The 22,728-nt window shown below is 52.0% G+C and overlaps 1 protein-coding gene and 1 long non-coding RNA gene across 3 annotated transcripts in view; one reads left to right on the top strand and one right to left on the bottom strand.

Moving 5' to 3' along the window:
* Positions 1-10,864: 10,864 nt before the first annotated feature.
* Positions 10,865-21,350, bottom strand: LOC121080895. Of its 2 annotated transcripts, none has more exons than XR_005825520.1 (4): positions 20,377-21,350; positions 14,603-14,686; positions 11,190-13,800; positions 10,865-11,038 (listed from the first exon to the last, which is right to left on the bottom strand). It is a non-coding gene; the product is annotated as an uncharacterized LOC121080895 (long non-coding RNA). The 2 variants fall into 2 exon arrangements; XR_005825519.1 differs by having other exon boundaries at positions 10,865-12,499; positions 12,961-13,800; positions 20,377-20,614.
* Positions 14,693-22,728, top strand: part of CYGB (cytoglobin) — a 34,882-nt gene continuing 26,846 nt past the window's right edge. The window contains exon 1 of the mRNA XM_040579211.1: positions 14,693-15,689. Within this exon, the coding sequence (XP_040435145.1) occupies positions 15,570-15,689 (120 nt within the window). The 5' untranslated portion in view covers positions 14,693-15,569. The remainder of the gene's footprint in view (positions 15,690-22,728) is intronic.

The following is a 22,728-nucleotide window of genomic DNA, read 5'->3' as shown; positions in this document are numbered from 1 at the left end:
GATAAGCAGCTACAAGGAATGGAGAGTTGGCCTTGCTTTGGGCAAAGAGATGGATCCTCTCTATTTTCTGTGTCAGCCTGAGAGATTAAAGGCATGGTAAGCAGAAAGGGAGTGAGCTGGTATAAAAATATCTAGGCGATATTAATGAGGAACTACTCAGGCCGTCTTATCACAGACTATTTCAGTTTGCTTGAATTACTCGGCCAACCAGCCGTTGATTCAGTTAACCCAGTCTGCACTGTCATATAAGCAATGTTTCATCTATCAAGCTTAGATACAAGAAATATGCTAGGCACGTGCAGAGCAAACAAGCATATTTTTGCAAGTAATTAGCATGAGCCGCATGGAGGTCAAGCGGTTGTATCAGAGCACAATACAAATCACCAACATTTCTTCCTACTGAAGACTGAAAATGGAGAATTGCAAATCCCATATCTCCAGCTTACCTCTTGCTTCCCATTCTTTGTACCAGAGGACGAAGATAATGTGAGGTACTTTTGAGAATAGCATCTCTGTTACTGTCATTGCTTAGTGGGAATGAACATGTTTAAATAATGAAAGGTCACATTATTTCAGGACCTGTTAGGTCATTTTTCTTGCTCTTATGCAGGGAAAGCAGGCCACGCGCCTAATTTGACCAAGTCCAAAGAGGTAAACTGAGGCCTCACTAGATTACAGAGGGCAGTTGGTTAAAGGGCTGCAGTTATTCCTCCTGCTGTCTGTAAGAAGATCTGTTGGTGGCAGCTTCTGGGTAACATCTCCTTGAAGAAGCACTGCTGCAGGGCATCACACCAAGGACCATCCAGATTAATGTAATTTTTCCATGTCCAAAGTGGATGCCTAGTAAAGTGCAAGAGCAGTGTGATTACATATGGTATGTCTCCCCGTATTCCAGGTATTCCAGCCACCAGCCATTTGAGGGGTGCAGACTTCAAGAGCTAGATGTCAGTTCTGTGGCTCCACTAATGAGTTTTCCCTGGAATGGCGATTTCAGATTTCTTTTCCATGAACTTGCCCAGTCCCCCTGTGAACCTGTAACAGCTGTTCCCTCCTGTGGGGAGGACTTAGGCAGGTCAGCCCATGCTGTGAGAGGGACCAGCTTCCTTTTGTTTGTTCTGTGTCTGGCTCCTGTTAGTTTTCTTTGATGGCCCCAAGTTCTTGTCCAGGAAGAGACCATGAATGGTCCTTTCTACCCACCCTGCCTGCGCAGGCAGAACTTATGGATCTACTTAACCTTCCCTTCTCTTCAGGTTCCCAAGTCTGATCTCTTCAGAATAGATCAAAGAGTGAGGGTAGCATTGTTTTAAACCACTAGTTTCCTACAGAATGTCATCTATCCACTTGCAGATGGATTTTATGGTCTCTAAAGCCTCCCATGGATTAGCCCACGGCTGACTGTATAAACATTCTCTCTATCCCACATCCTGCTTTCACAGCATGCCTCGTACTCCTCTGTCATTTCACTCAGTCCAAACATCCTGCACAAAAGCCTCCAGCTCTCCTTGACAGCCTTCCTCGCTCCCTTTCCCCCCAGCCTCTGCCAGGTTGCAAATAAAACTCAATCAGCCCAACACAGCCCCCAAATTCTTGGAGACCTGCCCATGAGGGAGAGACTCATGTGCCTTTTTTTCTCATTTAACTACCAACACATGTACTGCTGCTTTGCTGTTGACCTAATGCTTCTGCTGTTGCATAAAGGTCGGTCTGTCTTCAGCCATCTCTCCCCCTGCACATTTCAAGTGCTCTCCTTTCTTCCCTCAGCTGTCATCTTGAGCAGCCTTGCTGCTGAAGGAGGTGGGCGGGAGAACACGCACCGCAGGAGATGGCTAATCTGCCGTAGCACTTGTGCTCGAGGATGGGAGAACTCAGCCGTGGCAGCATCCTCCTCCACCTCTCTTCACTACATCAGGGAGAGAAAGGCCCACTGTGGCTGCCCGGCACCTATGTGTGCACCAGCACAGGTGTGCAAGCTCTGCAGCTTAGGGAGTGCTGCTGAGGGAGTTAGATGGGGGGCTGTGAGGTGGGAGCTGCATGTATACCCCTTTATCTAGCAAACTAGGGGCTGCGCTTGCCACCACTCCTCCCGCACAGACACATGGCAGAGCCTGCAGAGGAGAGGGAGCTGCTGCAGTTCACTGGTCTCAGGGTAACCCCCTTCCCTGACAGCTGGTGGAGGCATGACTGAGGCTTATGGGGGTCGTGGGGGTTCCTTCTGCCAGACCAGCTGTGGGGCAGGCAAACTGAGGCAGGGGTAACCAGGACAGTGTGGTTGGTACTCTTTCAAACCACAGCACTTGATTTACCAGAAGTTGTGTGTGAAGTGCTGCCGACTTGGAGCAGCTGGCAAAAATGTAAAAGCAACATCCCCATGCCCCCAGTCATTATTTGAACAATATAAAGCTCTCTGTAAATGTTTAAGACAACAACGTGGTTGGGAGGGGAAGGAGGAAAGACAAACAAGTTTGCTGTTTCAGCTTTGCAGAAACAGATCTTAGTTTTTGGCAGGGTTTTATTTATCCAGAGGATCCAGCTGCTACATGCTTTGGGAGGCTGCAAATTCATAATCGCTTCCCTAACATCTTCCTGCAAGAGGCTGCAGTTTTGGCACAGGCACCACCTTTGATGTCTGTGTTTGGCCAGCATCTCACACCATAGGATCCCAGTTGAGGGCCAGGGCATCTATGCTAGGAGTCAGTGGCTGTGAGTGCTCCCAACAATGTTTTTCTTTCCCAGATCGAAGGTTCACAGTGATCAAAACTCAGCAGGAGCCAGGGAGCTCAAAGGAGCAAGGTGCTGCAAGCTGGCTGACTGCTGGGGTACCGTGCCTGCAGGTGAGCAAGGTGGGAATCAGGAGCCCCTTTTTCCCCTGAGCACCCCTCTCAGGAGATGGGGGCTCCCACTTCCCAGCCCACTACCCCTCCTTCCTCATCTGCCTTGGTTGCACCACCTGCACCTGGTGCATTAACCGCTGCAGAAACTCTGTGTAATTCCTGTTTGAATACACAGCTGACAACATGACTTTAATTCAGCTTTTTGCTGTTAAAGAGCTGGAGCTGTACCCTGGGTTGGCTCCAGGCTGAGAGGGACTTGATCTGAAAAGCCCTGGGTATTGCAGGCTGCTGGTAATCGGTGGCTGCTCTGCAGCCTCCATGAAGATCTGATGCTCTGGGTCCCAGATTCCAAGCCCTGGAGCAGGACCATCATCTGTGTGGGATCTCAGGGAAAGGCGGGCTTTCTTCTCAGCATGGGGGAGACTTTGGCATGGGAAATTGAGGATGCGCCCATGAGGAAAACATATGAGAGCAAGGTCCCTAGGGAGCAGAGAAGGGCTGTGCTCCCCACCAACCTGCCTGAGGTCTCAGCTGGTCACTGGCCCCCAGCTGGGACTAGTTTCTGCCCAGTCCCACCTGCTCGGCTTCTGCCCAGCCAGGGAAAGGGCTTGTGCTCCTACCCAGTATTGTGTTTGCCCCGGTCTCCTTCTGGCCCTGTCCTGCTTGGCCCCACGCTGAGTTGTGGGGTATATATCACCTCAGCTCTCATAGCTGGGTAGCTGCTTTCTGCTGTGAGTTGCCTTGACTGGTGCGTGCAACATGTATTGCTACAGAAATGCGCTCTGATCTGCTGTATTTGTTCTGCAGTCTCTAGAATTACAGTCTTGCCTCACCTGTTCGATTGGACAACGGCACTGAGCTGCGATCTGAAGATGCTGTTTCCAGAGAAGCTCAAATACCTGTTGGGTGCCTTAAGAAGCTGACCTTGCTGCTGCTGATGTGTGTGGCTGTACCTCTGTGCAGACATGGGAGGGAAGACGTATGCATGTATGCAGAGGTTCCTCATACAGCTAGCCCAGCCTGGCTACTGCTGCTGCTGTTGCTGGAGTGACCTGATCCAAAGCAGAGAGACTGAGCTCAGCTGGACCGGTTCTTGAACAGAGCTGCTTCTGTTGCCTGGGGCTTCATGCCGTTTGGTGGGGGAAACCCCTGATGCTACTTTCAACCAGAGTTTGAAGAGTGATGTGAGGGACTGGCCTGCTTATGTGCTGTCTTGTCTCTCTGAAGTCCTGTTCCAGTCAAATCAGTAACTGCCCACAGACAGCACCAGGAAAAGCTGTTGCTGGGGTCTCCTTTGCTTTTCTAACTTCATCCAGCTCCTATGCAGAACCTACACTGAGATAAAAGAGACTGACACAGTGTGAAACCTTCCTCCTCTTCAGCAGATGGTGTTTGTGACAGTGGACTTTGCTTGTGTTGTTATAACAGAACAGCCTGGTCTAGGCAAGAAACTGAAGGAGAAGCTGCAGTCTAGTCTCGCTGAGACTGGCTTGCTATGTAAACCTGGCCTGAAAACCTGGATCACAAATGAACTGCTTTTTCAAAGATCAGGCTTTTCTGCCATCTTAACTTACAAGCTCAAGTGCTGCCATGACTTGCCTGCAGTCAGTAGCTGTAGTCACTCTGCAGCATTCATGGCAATCTCCTGGGACTCTCGGTGACTGCGGACGTGATGCATGTTGCGACATGAACTTCATGTTACCTTCATAGAAAACCTGAAAGTATCTTAACTAGGGTGAACCTGGTGTCACTGCCTTAGGCTTTAGCAGATCATGCTACATCTGTCCTAGCTGTGAACTCTACATGCTTCATGCCTAAAAATCCTCACAACTGGAGAAACAGTTATCAACTGGTACTGCTACTGACTGAGCCTGTTCCAGCATATCCTGCTAAAATGAAGCACTGGGAAGGTGAAGTTGAACCTCTATCAGGGCCTTTGCTATTAGACTGAGACTACTGAGCACTAGCTGCAATGGGTACTTTCAAGATGAACCTCAGCCTCAAGCAGGGTGAACAAGACAAAGCACATTGACTTGATATTATCTGAAGGCTGCCTTCTGCATTGTGACTGAGGGTGGAACCTGGTTACCAACAAAAAACAGGTGTCAGCTGGTGTAAGCCCCCCAGGAAACTGAGTTACTAATATTTCTGACCTTATTCTATCTATCGTATTCAAGATGTGAACAAACGCAGAGCAAGTGTTGTTCCTTCAGCTGGAAGGACCAAGAAACGATGTGTTCTGAGGCTGCTTGTGTGTCTCAGCTGGTCCCAGGCCTCCAGGAAGTCTTTCCTCAATTCCCTTTGGTAATCTCTGACCATCTCCCTGTTCCCAAGAAATGCTGCTTCCCCTGAAGTGTTGCTGGAGCTGACTGCATCAGCTACCTGAGCTGCTCTGCTCCTTGCTCCTCCCAGTAACTAGAGATTCTGTACATCAGTCTTTAGCCTCCATCAAAAACCAACTGAGCCACAGCAATCTGAGACTGTTGCAGGATCTGTCCCACACCAGGTTAATACATGGGGAATGTACTAACCTTCGTGGGGAAAGGTGTTACATACATCTGTCAGCTCTGCTGTTCAAGCACACAGCAACCCCACGGACACAGACACCTCACCTGAAATCTGAGGGCCAGCTCAGCCCACATCCACCCCCACCCCGTGCATCCCTCCTCATTAAGGCTGAGCGTCAGCACCAGGCTTTCTCACAGCTCTTGGGGACAAACCTCACTTAGCCTTGACAAGCCTCAAAAGCTCTCTCACAGCAAGCTACGTGTGAACTCGATGTGTCCCATATCGACACCAGCTACCTGCCTGGGTCCTGCTCGGTTACAATAGGCACAAGCCTGGACAGGTAGGAGGACGTTGGGCACAGCTGGACCTGAATGCTGGGGCTGAGGGTGTTCAGCCAGAGTGCACTCTCTCTCACAGTCCTCTGCCTTTAGCTCCTCTTTCACTTAAAGCTTTCGAAGTGGTACCGTATGGATGCTATCATGATGCTTATTAGTCTCTGTCTGAGCCCCCTCACGTTGCAGAAATCCCTGAGGGGATGTGCTGGAGTGGGATGGTTTTTGCTGCAGCTGAGCTCTGGTGGTTTTTCCCCTGGGCTTTCAAGAAGTTTTGTGCAACCCATGAGAAGTGCCTGGCATCAGGGGAAGATTTGTTTCTTGGCAGCTGTTCCCGTTTTGCTCTAGAAAGCCGATGCTGTGCTAGGAATGCACCGTGACGAAAATTGCTCTGGGCTGCTCAGGTCAAATAGCAAATAGCAGTAATAGGGGAAACAGGGGACAGGAGAGCAGTTTTGCTGAGCAGAGAGCAAACAGGAGGGCTGAGTCTTTTTCCCTTTCATCCTCCCCTGAGCCCAAAAGCAGGAGCTGAGCAGTTTGAGGGACAGGAGGAAGCTGGGGGTTAGCAGGCTGCCTGCCTCCACCACTGGCAGCCACACAGCACAGCCATGCATGCTTGGCTCTGCCTGCACCTGCTCTGGGGAGCTCTGACATTGTCTGATCCCCTTGGAGAACAGACCACGCTCTCTCCATTTGTTTTGCAGAGGGCTCAGGGAGGCTTTAAGGATCAGAGGTTTAAACTAGGGGTGTGATGAGCAGTGACAGCTTGGGAAAAACACAAGCAGCAAAAGGTTTTGATACTGTCAGAGAACATGACAGGCAAGTTCACAGCCCCTGCAGGCCTTTGGCTTCTTGTTTTCTTTTGCCAAACAGCGAAAGCAATCCTGTGCAGTGACAGAGTTGCAGGCGGTGACCCTCTCACAGGCAGGGCAGAGCTGGAGATGCTGAGAGCAAAGCTGAAAGCTTAGGCAGGGGCTGGGAGGGGGGGAGATGGCCTGCAGGGGCTAGGGAGGCTGGACACCTCTTTTTTGGGGAGGATGCTGTGAGACATCTGGAAACTTGGCTCCTCCAACGTGCTCAGCTCCATACACTACCCCCTGGATGATGAAGTTGCTCTCAGGGCATCTCTTCCTGCTGCTCAGGGGCTGCCAGGGCTGAGAGGACCTCTGGGGCTGAAGAGTGGGGTAAGAGGTGCAGGCAGCTCAAAGCCTGCCTCCTTGCTCTTCATCAGCTGAAGATTCCAGGGCTGAGTATCAGGCCATGCCTGCCCAGCAAGCCCTGGGAGCATGGTGAGCACAGTGTGGACACAGCCCTAATGCTCCGGCCCCTCGACACCACTGCAAAATGCATTGTCCCATCAAAACAGACCTTGCCTTGTTCCCAGACTAAAAGAGGGGGTTGTGTGATAAAAAAACTGCAGCTGGTCTCTCTAATCTCCCACCAGTGTCTGCATTAACTGTCAAGACAGTGACTTCCTTGATGCTGGGCAATTTTTTCCTGTGCACGCATCCAGCTAATCAATTAAGTTTCTCAGCAGCTTCCTCCAGCATTCAGGCTTGGAGGGTGGAAAGAATTTGTTATTCTAGGCACTGTTGGAGAGGCATGAGCTGTTCTAAAAGCAAATTGGTTGCACTTTCCAAGCACTGACACTCTTCACTCACAGCTTGGCTTTCTGATCCTCCTCCCTCAACTTCCTCCCTACTGTCCTGAGCACCTCTGGGTGCAGCTCAGACAGACCTGGCCCGAGGCACATCTGCTCAGCACTAAACTGCACCCTGCTGTGGTGGGGCTGCGTGCTGGGGATGCTCTGTGTCTCAGGCAGAGGCATGGATGTTTTCCTTGGGATAGTGTCTTCATACAGCAGGTCAGTTTGGCTGTACAGGGGATTTGCTGCTGGATTGCCTCTCACCTGCTTTCCCAGGTGTAGCTGGTACAAGCTGGCATGGCTGGGTGGTTGCTGCTGTCACAGGGATGTGTTGGGGCAGGTTGGTTTGTCCTTTAGCTTAGCTTATCCATCTGCTAAAAGAATATTCTCTCTTGATGCTTTTTTTGCTTTTCCCATCTTGTTTTCCTCCTCCTTCATTGTTGCTCTTTGCCCTGCCCAGGCGTGGTCCTCCGCATATATGGGAGGGAGATGCTGTGTTATGTATTCACATCCATCCCAGTAACCTTGGGCTTTTTGGAGCTGAGCAATGGGCTGAGAAATGGCAGAGGAAGGATCCAGCAGGGTGGGTGGAGGCACCAAGAAATAAGAGGTATTTGGGGTGATCTCAGGAAAATTTATGGACGGTTGAGAGGAATCGCATCTCCTGCCAGCTCAGCTACACCCTGGATCTCTGCTAGTGGGAATAGGCATATTTTTAATGTGTTTAGCAATGCAATGGCTTAAACGTGAGAGTGGCAGGATTGCTGGAGTCAGGAGGGCTGCAGAGGTTTGTTAGGAGCTCAGCTAGTTGTGTAAAACTCCTTATTCCCCGTGCTTTGGCCTGTCAGGATATACACACACATCCTCTAAGGTCAAGGAAAACTTGGCCCAGAGCAGAGCCGAGTTGCTGTTGTGCTGTTGACTGGGTGGCTGGTGGGTAGGGATGGCCACAGCTTGAATCCAGCCTGGCCTGGAGGTGAGCAAGGTCTTTTCCATTAGGTGCTGCCTGCCCAAAGGCTTCCTTGTGGGCTTGTTGCCCCAGTGTGTCATCCTGCTTAGAAATCTCACCAGAGAGTCTAAGGAGGAACTGGGTGGAGAAGATGACCTATGCTTTCAGGGGGTTATCTTCACCAGCAAGAGGATTTCAGCTGCCTCTAGTCCTGTTCTCTGTAGCAAGATAATGTGGTGCTGATGGCGTTTCTTCCGTAGGATAAATCTCTTAGATGTTTTTGCTTGGGAAGTAATTTGGTGAACTAGGAAAGAGAATCCAGGATGCCTGCTACCAGTCATCTTTCCAAGTCGTTACACAATACTACTCTGGGTTTAACAAACTAAAAACATCTGGGAATAATCAAAGCTATTTAGGCTCTGGGAAAGCATGGCTGGAGAAAGTTTGAAGAAAGCGACTTGAAAGCTCAGCATTGTTAAAAACAGTCTGGAAGCCCTGGAAATTAAAACTAGGGTAACATCTACAAAGAGTGAGGAAGTATTGAGAGCAGGATCTAATATCCTCTGAGGAATAGAGAGGAGCCAGAATGAATTGTAACGCTCTAACCTCTACTAAGCTACAGGGCATTAAAAATTGCTTTGGAACAAACAGATCTGCCTTTCCTGTGGTTTCTACTGGCAAGAGAGCAGAGCAAAAGACCAGGGGTCTGTCTTAAAAACAGCCTAGGGAGTGGAAGGTTGATTTAATGATAGAAATCACAATCCTCCAAAAGCCTGGAAATGCCGATGCAGAGCCTGCAGTGAGCGGTACCTGCCAGGGCTGGCTCAGGGAGGATGCCGGGCACACAGTAGAGGTTTGGGGCCGAACCGCATCCCTGCCAGCCAGAATACAGCTATGGCAGGGAGGAATGTGACCCACAGGCTTTGCTTTCCAAGCGGCAGGGTGCGTGTTCAGGCTGGCTGATGGGATCACCATGGGAAGGGGAATGGGATGGATCATGATTCCTGGGACGCGTTCCCCGTGGTAGGTGACAGTGCCTTGTTGCCTCCAGCTGTGTGGAGCGTGCTCAGGCTTCCTCTGAGGTGGCAGCTCAAATGACTGGGGGATTATCCTCTGAGCCTAGGGGAAAACCCAGGGCTGGCAGCTGGAAACACTGTCCGTAGGGGTGTCTGGCTGGCAGCAGGGACCATGGCGCTCCACGTGCTTGCTGAGCTACCTGCAGCACTGACCCTGCTCCTTTTGCAGGAGCCTGGGGGGCTGTTTCCCTTGAATGACTCAGAGGAAGGCCATGGAGCCAGCTCTCATCAATGGAAATCCCTTTTAGCATCACTGGGGAGGCAAGTCTGTTGCTGGGAAATCTCACTTCTGCTGATTTATAGGAGCTTTAATGTTGAAAGGCCTGTCTCAGTGTTTTCCATTCCCTTTTCTACCACTTTATGTCCTCCTACTTCTGCCCCTGGCTAGGCCTGGGGTACAAGCCCCCAACATCTCCAAGAAATGGAAAAGCAGCCTGGGCATAGGGAGGGTGGACACACTGGAGGAAGGACAACAGGACAACCAGCCATCACAGGAGCCATGGAAATAGTTAAAGACGTGGGGAGTCCAGATCTGCCGCATCTTCCGTGACAATCTGGCCTCCCCAGCATCCTTGTAAATGAGAAACCGCATAAGCCTCACACTCTATTACTGCTATGGAGCATTAGAGTCTCTCATTTACGATAAACATTCTCATCTCCAGCAGAGCATGAATAACATTAAATGAGATAGTTAAAATGTTTCAGGCCAATTATAGCTCTGGTGTAACTTCAGCAGAGTTACACCAGGGATTAATTTGATCCGGAGAGCTCTGCCTCCTGTTCTGAATTGGGATTCCAGCACGGGTAATTACATCCTGCCTCTCTGCACTTCCTCTGGAGTTTTAATTGGGTTGAATGGACTCAACTTCTGCTTTTTTCTTCAGAAAGTCACTGAATTTCCAAACTGCTACTAAGGGCCAAGAGAGTTCTGCCCTGCCTCTGCTGTGTTAGTGTAGGTCTGCTCTGGCATGCAGGCAGCCCAGCAGCCTGCACCCCACTGCACCTTCCGTGGGTGCACCTTCCCCACTGCACCACCCCGATCTCATGCTGGGGGGACCAGCCCTCACATCCCAGCCTGGATCCAAGACCAGGCTCCTGGTGCACTGAGACAGGCAGCTGGATTGTCTCCCTCTTCCACTTTCCAGCCCTCTCAGTAAATCAGTGTTAACGAGGGACTTTTTGACCCTCTCTTTCCCTGAGCAGCCTTAAGAAGCATTTTTGTTCCATGAGATAGTTAAGAAACTTGAAGCAATTTCCTCCCCTCTCTTCTGCTGTATTTTTTGATGATTTTTTTTGTTTGTTTTGTTTGTTTTTTTGAGAAAAGAAAAAGTTATAGGGCACAAGCAGCCTTTAGGATGCCTCAGAAGTGGGAGCAGAGGACAGGCAGCAGTGTCTGATATGGAGGGGAAGGAGCAGATAGGCCAGTCAAGATGGGGTGACCACAGCCCTGGTCCACTTGCTCTGTTGGAGTGACCATGTATGCAACCGAGACAGGAGGGTTAGAGCTGGGACAGTGCATTTGCTGTCTGTAATTAGGAATTTTATTGTGAGGTGTTATCTCACCAAGTTGGAGGCTATACAAAGCCATACATCTTCCATAGCCAATTGTATACAGGGGTGACGGTGGAGGGGAGGATGCTGGGAACAGTCTCCCTTGCAGATTTCCAGGACTTTCTGTTGCTGTGTGGTCCCTTTCCCTTCTCACATAGAAATGATGAAAACAGTCAGATAAACCCTGGGGACCTGGGCCCAGCAAGGCCCCACAGCTTCACCCCCTCCTCCAGGCTGCGTGGGACTGCTGGTCCCACACCAGCTGCACCACCCCCCAGTTGGGTGTAGCCCACTCACCATTTCATTTCCCCCATTTCATTGCCCTCTAAGTTTTTCCCAAAGTGTATTTTAGTGGGGACACAGATGGAAAGAAGACGAGTAGAGGTGTCACAATCCTTCCTTTCTTCTCAAACAAACAGCATCTTCTCAGCAGGACTGTGACAGTGAGATCCGTGGTGGTGGGACCATGTCCTTCAGCCTCCTGGCCCTGAGGCGACCATCCCATCCCTTGGAGAACTGCTGGTGACACTGCACCTGGCCCATGAGGGCTGTCGCTACCGATTCTGTGTTTCTCATAAAGCAGAGGGTGGTTTTGGCCAGCAGAGTGGACTCAGTTAATGAGGTTAAATGAATTCCCACTCCCACCCACCGAGGGCCTTCCGGGACCATCACAAATCTTGGTGCAGACAGCAAACACCTCATTGCGGCCAGCAACCCTTGCGCAGCCGCTCATTACAGGCAGTCTCACTCGCTCTTAGCTCAGCTGCTGGCTGCGGCTGATTGTGTAAATAAAGAACATTTCTCATGAAATCCACCCTCTCAGAAGTCCCCAGGCGGAGAGCTGGCCTTTCCGTGGCTCAGGAAACCTTTACCCCCAAATCTGCAATGCCCCCGTGCAGTCAATTTAGCAAGCGATGTTTGCACACCCAGGTTTGCCATGCAGTGACCCTGTTCCTGGCAGAACCGTGACATTTGCAGGTGCCATTTCCAGACAGCTCCACGTTGCCCTTTCTGGGATTTTTTGTGTGCTAGTCCAGATAGGGAGAAAGGTCAGAGTTACTGACAATAAGGTCCAGGCTGAAATCTGGATTTTCCCTAAGCCCAGGATTACTGTGCTTGGGCTACTCCTGCAAATTTGGGCTCCAGTCAGCTGCCCTCAGCAGGTTACACTAGGTTTTGCTCCTAGTCTTTGGGGCTATCATAGCTCCAGCATATTCTTGCAGATTCACCTGGTTGCTCATCACTACCCACCCAGAGCTGAACAGCCTCAGCCCTGATGCTGCCTCTGCAGCTAAGCCCCTGACCTTTATTTTCCCTTAAATCAATACCAAAAAGCCATGCTACAGCAATACCAGCATGTCAGGGGAGTCCAGGTGATTTATATCATCTGAGGAGCTGATTCTGCTTTTGAGGCTTCAGTCCTGATAAGCCTTTGTCTTTCCAGCCTCCAATCTCTTCTGTGCTGCCTTCAGCTCATGTACCTTGCATTCATCCCCTGACCACCTCTTCCTGGCGTTATTGACTCTCCACCTTGCTTTTAATCTGCTATGAAATGAAGGCACCTCTAGGTAAAACAGCAGTTTTATTCTTCCTGGTCATAATATTTCCTTTACAAAAAAAAAAGAAAAAAAAATGTATAAAGTGAGTTGAGGTTGTAAAGGCTTAATTAAAAAGCTTCAGGGGGATAAAAATCTATTAGGAAAATTCTATAGACGTTTGTGAAATTCTCACTGTGGAGAACCAAGCCACTGGGAGCTCTTGTCCATATGTCTGGCTTTACCGTGGTGGAGGGGAGGTGACCCTACAGTCCCAGCATGGGGAGAAGGTGTTGCCATCACCTGGGAGCATCCCAGGCTTCTTCCCCACCATTGCTGATCATCCGCTGTCCTTTCCCCATTGCTGTGTCCGGCTCGTGGCTGCCAGCGGTGGCTGGCTCTCAGGAAGGACCACACCGCCTGCTCTGGGTGCAAAGGGTGGGTGTTTGGCACTGGAAATTCATGCCAGCTGTGGTGAGGTCAGTGCAACTGTGCCTGCAGAAAGGATTCTGTTGTGTGACTACTTTACTCACCAAAAAAGCAAAGACCTGTCTCCTTCTGCCTTGTATGTATTGGCAAAAGCGTTGGGAACTGCTTTTTCAGTTGTGTTGAAGCTGATGTTTGCAGGTCCACTGGTCACAATGACTGATCAATACACACGGATAGACTTTTCCCATCAGAACATTTATTTTTCCAACAGGACACAGAGTTCTCAAACAAATGAAGGCTTGCACAAGAAATCATCTGCCTCAGTTTGGCAGCAAACAGAAAACAGGAATATTTTTCTTTATTCTACACCCGAATGTTTGTGGCTAAATAGAGCCAAAAATATATTCACACACCCCCCCGCCCCCCGCCCCCCCGCTTCTCCCAGACACGAGACATCTCTGAATGCTGAAAGCAACTCTTCCCCGCCACAAACAGACCAAATAAACCCAGCACGAGACTGGTGCTTAGTAGAAACAGATGCGCCTCTAATGCTGTCATCTACAGCAAGCTGCGTCTGCAAACTGATCTTTTATTAACGTATTTATATAGGCAGGAAAGCTGCAGTGCCTGTGCAAACCCCACTGCCCAGAGCAGGACGCCTGATAGCCCCGTGCCTGCAGGCTGCATTGTGGCTTGCAGAGGGCATTGCTGTGGGGCTGCTGGCCACCCCCCAGGGCTCAGCCTTCAAGACAGGCCAATTTCTTTTCTGCAGCAGCATTTAACCCCGTGCCTAGTCCTCTCTGACCTGTGGGAGGGGATCAGGGGTGATGCGGGTTCGTCGGCCTGCAGGCTGGTCTTGTGGGTTGTTTTACTGGGGCTTTCGGCATGTGCCGAGGCCGGGATGTGCTGGGTGTGCTGGGTGTTGGCTGCAGAGTACGGTGAAGCTGCAGGAGGAGAAGGAGACATGGTTAATAGTTTGATGAGAGCCAGAACAATGTTATGAGCCTTGGGACATCTGCTGAAGGGAGGCAGGGCAAGGTGAGTCCTTGAGATGCCCAAGGGCATTCAGCAGTGCCTTGTAGCCTGGGGGGATTAGGAAAGACAGCCCTGCTCTCAGTTGCCCCCCAGACCCCATGCACATGCCCCAGCCCAGGCCAGTGTCCCCTCATCCTCGACACCGAAGGTTTCTTTCCAGGGCCAAGACAGTGGTATGAGTGCCCTGCCTTTGCTGGGAGCTGCAGAAGCACAGACTGGAGCCAGTCCTCACTCCCTGGGGCCACTGTGCCACACACAAAGCAATATCTGTCCCCAATCCCCACATCACATGCACTTCATCCCCACCATGGCTGGACCACCACTGGCTTTCCTGCCTTTTCTGTCGCTGTGAGATGCTCCTGGCATCCAGGCAGTGGGCAGGAGGCCACAGAGGAAGGGCTGGATGTGCCCTCACCTGGGAACTGAGCTGCTATTGAAAGTGATGGGAAAAGGGGCTTTTCCTTTCCAATCTGGCCGTTTCAGGCTCTGATTTCCGTCCCTCAGTGAGACACTTTTCCAGAACCTTTACAGCCTTACCAGTAAGCAGACACACCTATAAACTCTAGGTGAAACAGAAACAAATCATCATTAAAATGCCTGAGGGATCTGTGAGCAGGACAGAAAGGCAAAGACCAGGCTTTTTACCCCAAGCTAGCACTTTCCACAATTACCCCAAAGCTGTATCTGTCCCAGATAACTGCTACATCCCACCTGACTTTTATTCCAAAGTGGTGCTACGTGGCATGAGGGTCTGAGCCAGCCTCTCTCCTGGTCTCTTCCTCTCCCTCGGGATGCCTGGGGACAGAGGAGATGGGGTGAGCTGTGAGCAGCAGTGCCGATTGCAGCCCTATCTAAACGAAAGCGATAATTTACTCCAAGAAAAGGCGGCTTTGCATTGCATGAACAGAAACCTTCTTTTCCTCATGTCCCGCCAGCTCTGCAAAGCAGCGTGCAGCAGGCAGGGGTGAATGTCCCTTATAGGGGAGGCAAGCACCTCAGCTCAAGTCCCATGAGGAGTTGATGCAGCACAGTTTAGCCTGGAATAGGCTTATTTTATCCAGCAATTATTTTTTAATTTTTTTTTGCAGGAAATAAATAAATCATGCAAGTCTTCCATCACCCACTCTCTCCAGCCAGCTGTCCGTTTATCATGGCCCATCTTTCCTCTGGGCTTTGGAACTGGGTCAGTGAGCAACATTCAGCAGCAGTGGCTTCCCACTGAAATTCATAGGAAGCAGATATGGCCCCTTGGTGCTTTTGAGTAGCCCAGCTTTGCCTTTTCAGCATGAATCTCAGCCAGCCCAGGGCAGGGTGGCTGGAAGATCAGGTGATGCCCAAGTGCAGCCCACAAAGGGACCAGGGGCTCTGCCAGCAACACTTCTCTGCATCCCTCTGCCACGTCAGTGCTCATGGCTTTGCATCTTCGCTACCTGGGACTGGATGTCTTTGAACCTCTATTCCCTGCCAAACTTGGCTGAAATAAGTCAGCAGGCTCGAAAGCCATCTGGGGGAGCAGCCACGTGTGTGTGTGCATGTACACACAGAGCTGTCGCACACAGCGCTTACTGCCTGTGGAAACCAAGCAAAAGAGGGAGCAGCTTCATCCTGTGATTCTTGCCCTTGCTCTGCTTTCAGCATTATTCTCTGCCTGGTTACACCTGCTGGTAAAAGGGAATTTATGCTCTACAGGTTGGGGACCAGGTCTCAGGACAGAGCTTGTCACATCCTAGGGAACGTGGCTGAAACAAGTCCAGGAACCTCCTTAAGCTGCCGAAGGAGCCCTGCAGAGACCAGAGAGGTTGGTAAAACACATCCCCACCTCCAGATACCCAGCTGGCTTTTCTACTTCTGAAACACAGCTCCTTTTCAGTGCTAGAATTCGGGGTCACTTTCAATAACTCGCTCAAAAATCAGAAGAAAAATCCAGAGACATTCTCTGAGTCACTGGCATGTTGTTACCAAGGACACTAAGGTTCCTGATTTTGAAGAAGAGATTAATTACATTCTACAAATAGACATTTTATCTGCATTGAAGAGCAGCAAGAGCTAGTTCTTTTAACGTAGCTCATTATGTATCAGTAGGTAGTATTGTGACAGATGTAGGAATCCAGTCATATTGTCACTTGGGTTTAATTGTCAGAAAGCTGTCTTCCCTGGGTCAGCTTCTAGTGAGGATTTGTAATATTTACATAGCACTTGGGGCTGGTTTCTTTATTGCCGGAGTCTGTATTCACTCGTCAGTCTCTCATTATGCATGTGCCAGTATTAATTGCATTTAGAAATGAGATTCTAAAGGAGAAGTGAGAGCTATTTAGACCTCCATTCAGCTTGAAAGACAGCAGCCTTCTGTGTGACAGCTCTCGAGATGTTCTTGTGCTCAGCTCTCTCTCCAGCTGAAAAGCAGGTGTTGGAGAGAGTTGGTGTCGGAGCCACTGTATCAGCACTGCCTTTTGTGCATGCCCAGACATTTATATAACCGACAGTATAATGACTCCGCAGAAGTGGCACAGAATTGACCCTTCTGGTACTGGAATGCAGGAAGTTAGAGAGTGAGTCTGCTCAGCTGATATACAGATATAAGGGGCAAAGTGATACTGAGCCTTATCTCCTGTGGAAAGAGGGGTGTCCTTTTCTTGCTGGTGGGTTTGGGGGTTATTTATTGGCTCAGCTGTGCCTGCAGTGCTTCGGAGCTGTGTTTGTGGTCTTGCTAATATATTTAAAGTCATACAGAAATTCAGCTGACACTTGTCTGTGCATGCCTGCTGTGCGCTGATTGCTCCAGCCTGGGGATGCAGAGCCGTGTGCCACTGCTGCCGGCTGCCAGCCGTGCCTGGGTGGTGGAAATGAAGAGGTCATGTCCTGCTTCCCAGAGGAGACTAAGCTGGAAGGTTAAATCCAGATGACGCCAAGCTACTGGCTCTGTTTTCTCCAGCCTGAGGCATAGGGGGTCTGTTCTCACCTTGCAGCACGGTGTGTGGGGTGTAATGAAGGTGGCCTCGTGAGGGGAGAGATCGGCACAGACACCAAATGCTTCCTCTCTCCATGGCCCTGGCTCCCAGTCCCAGGAAAAAAAAACCCCTGGGGGCCAGGGAATTCGTGTCCAGCCTGTTGTGAGGGGGCTGAGTAAAGCAGTCGTAAAGGCAAAACTTTGCTTTGCCATAGTCCAGCCTTGCCCCTCTCCAAGAGCTCTCCACCCAGCAGACTCCTTTGGGTACTTCTGTACTCCCTTGGGTGCTCCCTGCCCTGTGTTCCCCCCGTGCTGGACCAGCACTGAGACCAGACCCTGGGCTCTGGGTCAGCAGCACCTCTACCTCCCCAAAGCCCCATGCTGCTCAGGGGCAGGCGGTGAGCAGCTCCCTCTGGGAAGCGACCAGAGGGGAAGAACATGAGAAAGGCAAACAGAGCAGACATCTGTAACCAGCTCTGGCCCCCAGCCAGGACCTTCTCATTAAGTATTGCATAAAACAAAGAATAAATCACTGCTTGTGGAGGAAACACAAGCACCGAAGCCCAAGGAGCCTCCTTGACCTTCCTGTCCCTTGATGGGGAGGCTAGTCCAGAGCAGCATTTTAGTTTGCTTTTCACCTCCAGCGACGAAGGGGATAGCAGACCCCACAGTCGGGCTGTTAGGAGGAAACCCTGCAAACCTGTCCTTTTGAGATGGTGGCAGCCAGCTTCAGGGGTGAACCCTAACCCCACGGACCCACGGCTGAGCCCTCCAGCCCTGCAAATGGGGGCCAAGGACAACCCGCACTGTCCCTGGCAGCCCCAAGGCATATAAATAGAAGATGGGACGTGAAGGAGGTCAAGTGAGCAGGGGATTTCACATAATCTGATCTTGCCTGTGCTGTTCATTTGTGTCCTTTGCCCAGGACACATGCCCTGCTTCGCACATGGGGACGTCAGAGCAGAGGGATGTTCCTGCACTGAGGCAGCTTTATCCCATGGAACGTGTGGGCCTCTGTCTTTTTCTTGTGTGCTGTTTTTCAGGCATGTCTTTAATCCAGGGGTCATCCAGATCCGTGCACTTATGGAAAATCCTCATCTTTGCAGCTGTATGGGATCCTGGTGCCTGCCCAGCCTGAGCCTGGTCCTCTAACTCACCAAAATCCAGTTGGATCAAAACGCCCATCTGAGACCTTGGTCCAGTCTGCCTCGGTCACCTCTACCGCTTCTCCCAGTCCCTGGCCAGCAGTACTTCTTTCTCTTGCTTCTGCTGCTTCTTTTTCCAAAATAGGAAAGGATGGAGACAAATGCTCTCATGGTATAAAGCTGTCAGTGAAACTGCTCTGATTTATGCCAGTGCAAAGCAAGGTAAGTAGATTAATGTCCAAAATAGAACAAGTAGAAAACCTGTTAATAGCCACTGGTCTTTAATGGTGAGAGCAATTAATCACCAAAAGAACTAATCAAGCAATGTACAGCTTCTCTGTTGGCTGATGTTTTCCCATCCAGATCAGGTGCCTGTCTGAAAGCTGCAGTGGGTCTTGGATGAGGCTTCTGCTGGCCATCCAGCTGTGGGTCTCCCCTGTGCTGCTGGGGACCCCTCGTGCTGAGCCCAGCCTTGAGCTGCTGGTGCCAGCTCAAGGCACGCTCCCTCCCTGCACTACATTGCTGTCTCACCGGCCACACATGGATGATGGTGGTGGTGCTGATGGCAGTCAGGTGTGAGGTCCAACCAGGCTGCAGGGCCCCAGTTTAGACCTGGTGGAAGGGGTGCTGATCCTGCCATGAATACAGATAGCCAGGGCAGCCCCCGTGTCCTTCCCAGCCCCAGCTTTTTCAGCTCCAGGCTCCATCATACCTCTTCCTGCAAGGCTTTATGCTTTCCCACTGCTTTTTCCTAACGGCAAGGACACAGTGGCTGAGCTACAAACCCGTCCTGCAGCCCTGACACTCTCTCCTGCACCCACATGCTTTGCTTGCTCCTAACAGGATGCCGAGCCAGATGCAAATCTGTCCCCTCTCCCCTGCCCTGGCCATCCTGAAGGCAGCTTGTGCCTGCTCCCATGGACAGGGCTTGTGCTGCGGCTGGATCTGCCTCCCCAGGCTGCCTGCACGCTGCCAGCACCGGTGCCATCACTCCAGGGGACCTGTCCTTCCAGCCATGTACCTGCCCTGTGTGCAGGCAGTGCTGCCCACTCGCCCTGCAGCTTCCCAAGAGCCGGACCCGCAGGCTGCCAGCTCTGCTGGCTTTGCCAGCCACCCCCATACCCCTGCCCAGAGCCAGCCCCCACCTCTGCCACGAGCGTGTGTTTGCTCAGGTAACTCGATGACTCTAATTCAGACAGTGCTGCCGGAAGGGAGGGCCGGAGGCACACAGGCCAGGAGATGCCTTCCCTGCTTCCAATCTTGTTTCTCCCTCCCCTGACTTAATTGGCTCATTAAGCACCAGTTTGACCTCCTCACTTTCAGATGCCTCCAGTCTCCACTGGTAAATAGATTTATGCATCTCCAACAGAAACCTCCTCGAGCTGAGCCTGGCGTTGGAGCAGGCGTCTGCACAGCAAGTGAGGGCGATGCTCAGCCCCACTGTGAGCATGGCATTGCTGCTCCCGAGCTGAAGCCAAGCAAGTGCTGAACTGGAACAAAACTCCCTCCCGAGAGACACGGGGAGCTGCAGGTAGTGGAAGCTGCAGCTGCCGGCACCATGCCCATGGCGCGGCAGGGATGCACCAAGCAGGAGGTGACCCTGTGCTCTGGTTGCAGCTTTGTCATTGCCTTGACGCGGGACTGCAGCAAGTCCCTTCCCATCTGCTCCCTGCTGTTGTCTCAGAGCCAGGGCATGTGTGAGTGTGTGCGAGCGTGTGCATGGGCATGGAGCACAGCACACAGGGCCACAGCTGCAGGGTGGTGGCTGCTGGCTCTTTTGAGAGCCAACATTTAGCTGGTGCTTTCAAGAATCCTCCACACCCAGGTGCTCATCCAACCTCCCAGTACCCCAGGGATGGAGTGGGACCTCCCTGGGGTTGTGTTACGCTAGATGAAGGTTTGCCAGCTGGGTGCTGCCGGGTGTCATTGGCAGCCTGGTGATGTCCCCATGGCCGAAAGCACTGCTCAGTCTCCTCCCCAGTCAAGGCATGAAGACAAACAGGCAGCCAGGCTGCTTGCCTAGATGGATAGCAGGGTGCTCGACTGATCCATTCGGAAAACACCTTGATTGGTGCGTGCAAAAGTATCCCAGGAGTTCATCCCTGTCCCTTCACACCAGAAAGACTGGAGACCTTGCTAGCACTGGTACAACGCATAGGAGGTGACAACACAGAAGGCTCCCCTCAGCCCAGCACAAGGGAATGTCTCCTGGTGTCACCCAGAGGACTGAAACCAGAAGGAAAACAAATTTCTCTAAGGATGGGTCTCAGATTGAATTACAAGATCCTCCACCCCAGGGCCACCCCTCACCCTCCCTCTCCCCAGCCCCAGGGCCCCGAGGGGACAGGAAGGGGACAGGAGAGGACATACAAAGGGGACAGGAGAGGACATACGGTTCAACTTTGTTGAAGAAGTGGCGCCGCAGAATCATGACCAGCGTGCCGAGGAGCAGGACGGTGGTGCACATGGTGCTTCCTCCATCACCACGCAGTGCCGCCAGCCCCTCACATCCTTCCTGGAGGTACCACTTGGGCCAGGGCTGTCACCTCTGCCTGGCTGGCCTGCCACCCCAGCTGACGGGCACCTCTCCCCAGCAGCCACCTGAAGGCTCTCAGGGCTGGTTTTAGGAGGAATTAGGGCAGGATCAGATGTAATTAAGAGGCAACAAATGAGGGCGCTTTCCTTTGACCTTTGGGTGGGGGGGGAGCCCAGCAGCTTGTCCGTGACCCCTTGAGCACTTAATAGGTTTTGGTGCGTGGTGCTCCTGCCCTGGCTGCCCTGGCCCTGCACCTCAGTGAGGTGACGCTGGGCATGATGCGTGATAGACCAAGCCTCTTCCCACCCCATGGTTTTCCCAGCCGTCTTCCTGCTCCCACTGGCCCCATCACCACCAGGGCTGGGTGCTCCCCATTTTTCCATGTGCCCCCCTCCCACCTTTACCCATCTTCCCCTGGCTCCTCCCTTTCCCTCCAGGTCCTGTATCCCGCCTCCTGCCAGACCTGCCTCAACCTGCCTCCCCCCTTCCAGGCTCTAGTAATCTGACAGGCTCAGACCTGCCTGTAATTCCCCATGGACGCATTTCAGCCAGCTGATCCAGAGACCTTGTCTGCATCCTCCCCTCATCCCAGCTGGGTTTGCCTCCTCCCCCCACCTGCTCCCCAGCACCGCACGGCTCTGCCCCCACGGTCTCCCCCCAGCCCTCTGTGCCAGTTTCCATTATCTTGCCAGGGAAACCTTTCCCTCCCCTACAAGCTCCCTAGATGTCCCTGCCCATGGGCAGAGAAGTGCCTTCACACACCTTGTCCTGGCTCAGCCCTTTGCAATGCAAAACGCCTTCTGGAGTCAAGTGACTTTGTGGGTTTAGATTAAAGAAAACAACTGTGAAAGAAACCTCTGTAAAAAAGAGCGAGAGGGGAAGACAGCCGTGTGTGTGCACATGCACGCTTGTGAATGCACACATGCAGGCTGTAATGGTGCATGAAGGTCCTGACCTGGAGGAGACCCAAGAGCAGGCAGGGAGCCATGGGCACTGGCTTCCTGAGCAGCCATGGGTCGGTGCCCTGGTGGCTTTTTGCCCCCACATGGGTTTTTGCCCCTAGGTGGGGTTTTGCCGTGAGGATCTTTGGGTGAATGCTCTCTGCTGCCTACACCCCAGCGCTGCCTGCCCCACACCAGCACTGGCAGTGGGTTCCGGGCTGTGGACACCCTCAGGGCTCTGACACTGGTGCTCAGCAAAGTTGGGACACGTCTCCCTTTGGGGCTGTGCCCAGGGGCCTGCACGCAACTCTGCTGTTCTGCCTTTTATGCCATGCCCTGGCTCCATTTTGGCCCTGGGGCATGAGACAGGGGCTGAAGTAGGATGGATGCTGGCTGCAGCAGGACGGTTGAGAAAAGCCCCAAGCTGGGCATCCCTGTAACTCAGCTGGAAGACAGCTTCCCCCAGCTAAAGGATTTTGAAAACAGAACTGAATCCAAGCAACCTAGATTGCTCCGGGTTCAATGACTGGTTGGGTCTGAAAGAGAAAGCAAAGCTGAGCTTTCCAGGAAGCCTGGCTTTCCATTCCCATCCAGCTGGTGCTGGAGATGCCCCCCAAGCCCAGCTATGGCAGGAGCCTGGGCTGGCTGTGGTTAATCCCTTCTTGGTGGACACGTCCTCTCAAAGTGCTCCAAACCCTAAAAACAACACTCATGAGCAGCACTTGAAATGTTAGTAAAACCAAATCCCTCTAAGCCTGTCCAGTAAATAGTCCCTGTCCCTGAATTTGGGGGTCGGCCAGGGGCAGAGAGGATGGAACCTGCCTTACTGCCGGCACTGGCAGGATGGGAAGCCTTTGGGAGGGCAGTGGAAGAAACATCCCAAGTGTCTCCTGCAGCTAGATGAAAATGAGAGTGAATAATTTCTTCCCGAGTGGAAGTCAGGCCAGAGGGTGCAAAGCTGCCTTATGCAAGGCACCAGGGAGCGCGTGGGGTGGCTGAGCCTGATGTCTCGGCCAGCTGCGCTGGAGCATGCTGGGCCCCCAGGAGCACATTTTGGTATGCTGGGAAGTCATTGAAGCCAAATAAACAGCGGCTGCTGGCTGAGCTGGAGCCCAAGAAGCTGGAAGGGCCTTCTTCCCTGGCAACAGGCAGCATGGCTTTCGTAATCCCTGGGAGGACGTCATTGCTTGCAAACCCTTCTCCCCTCACCGAGACCTAGTTGCCACCAGCAAGGTCCCTGCTGTCATGCCCCAGGTGCCATCTGAGGC

Source organism: Falco naumanni, chromosome 1 (genome assembly GCF_017639655.2).
Source record: "Falco naumanni isolate bFalNau1 chromosome 1, bFalNau1.pat, whole genome shotgun sequence".
In the NCBI taxonomy this organism is placed as follows: domain Eukaryota; kingdom Metazoa; phylum Chordata; class Aves; order Falconiformes; family Falconidae; genus Falco; species Falco naumanni.
The sequence above is the reverse complement of the archived record's forward strand: the minus strand, read 5'-3'. Positions and strand labels throughout refer to the sequence as shown.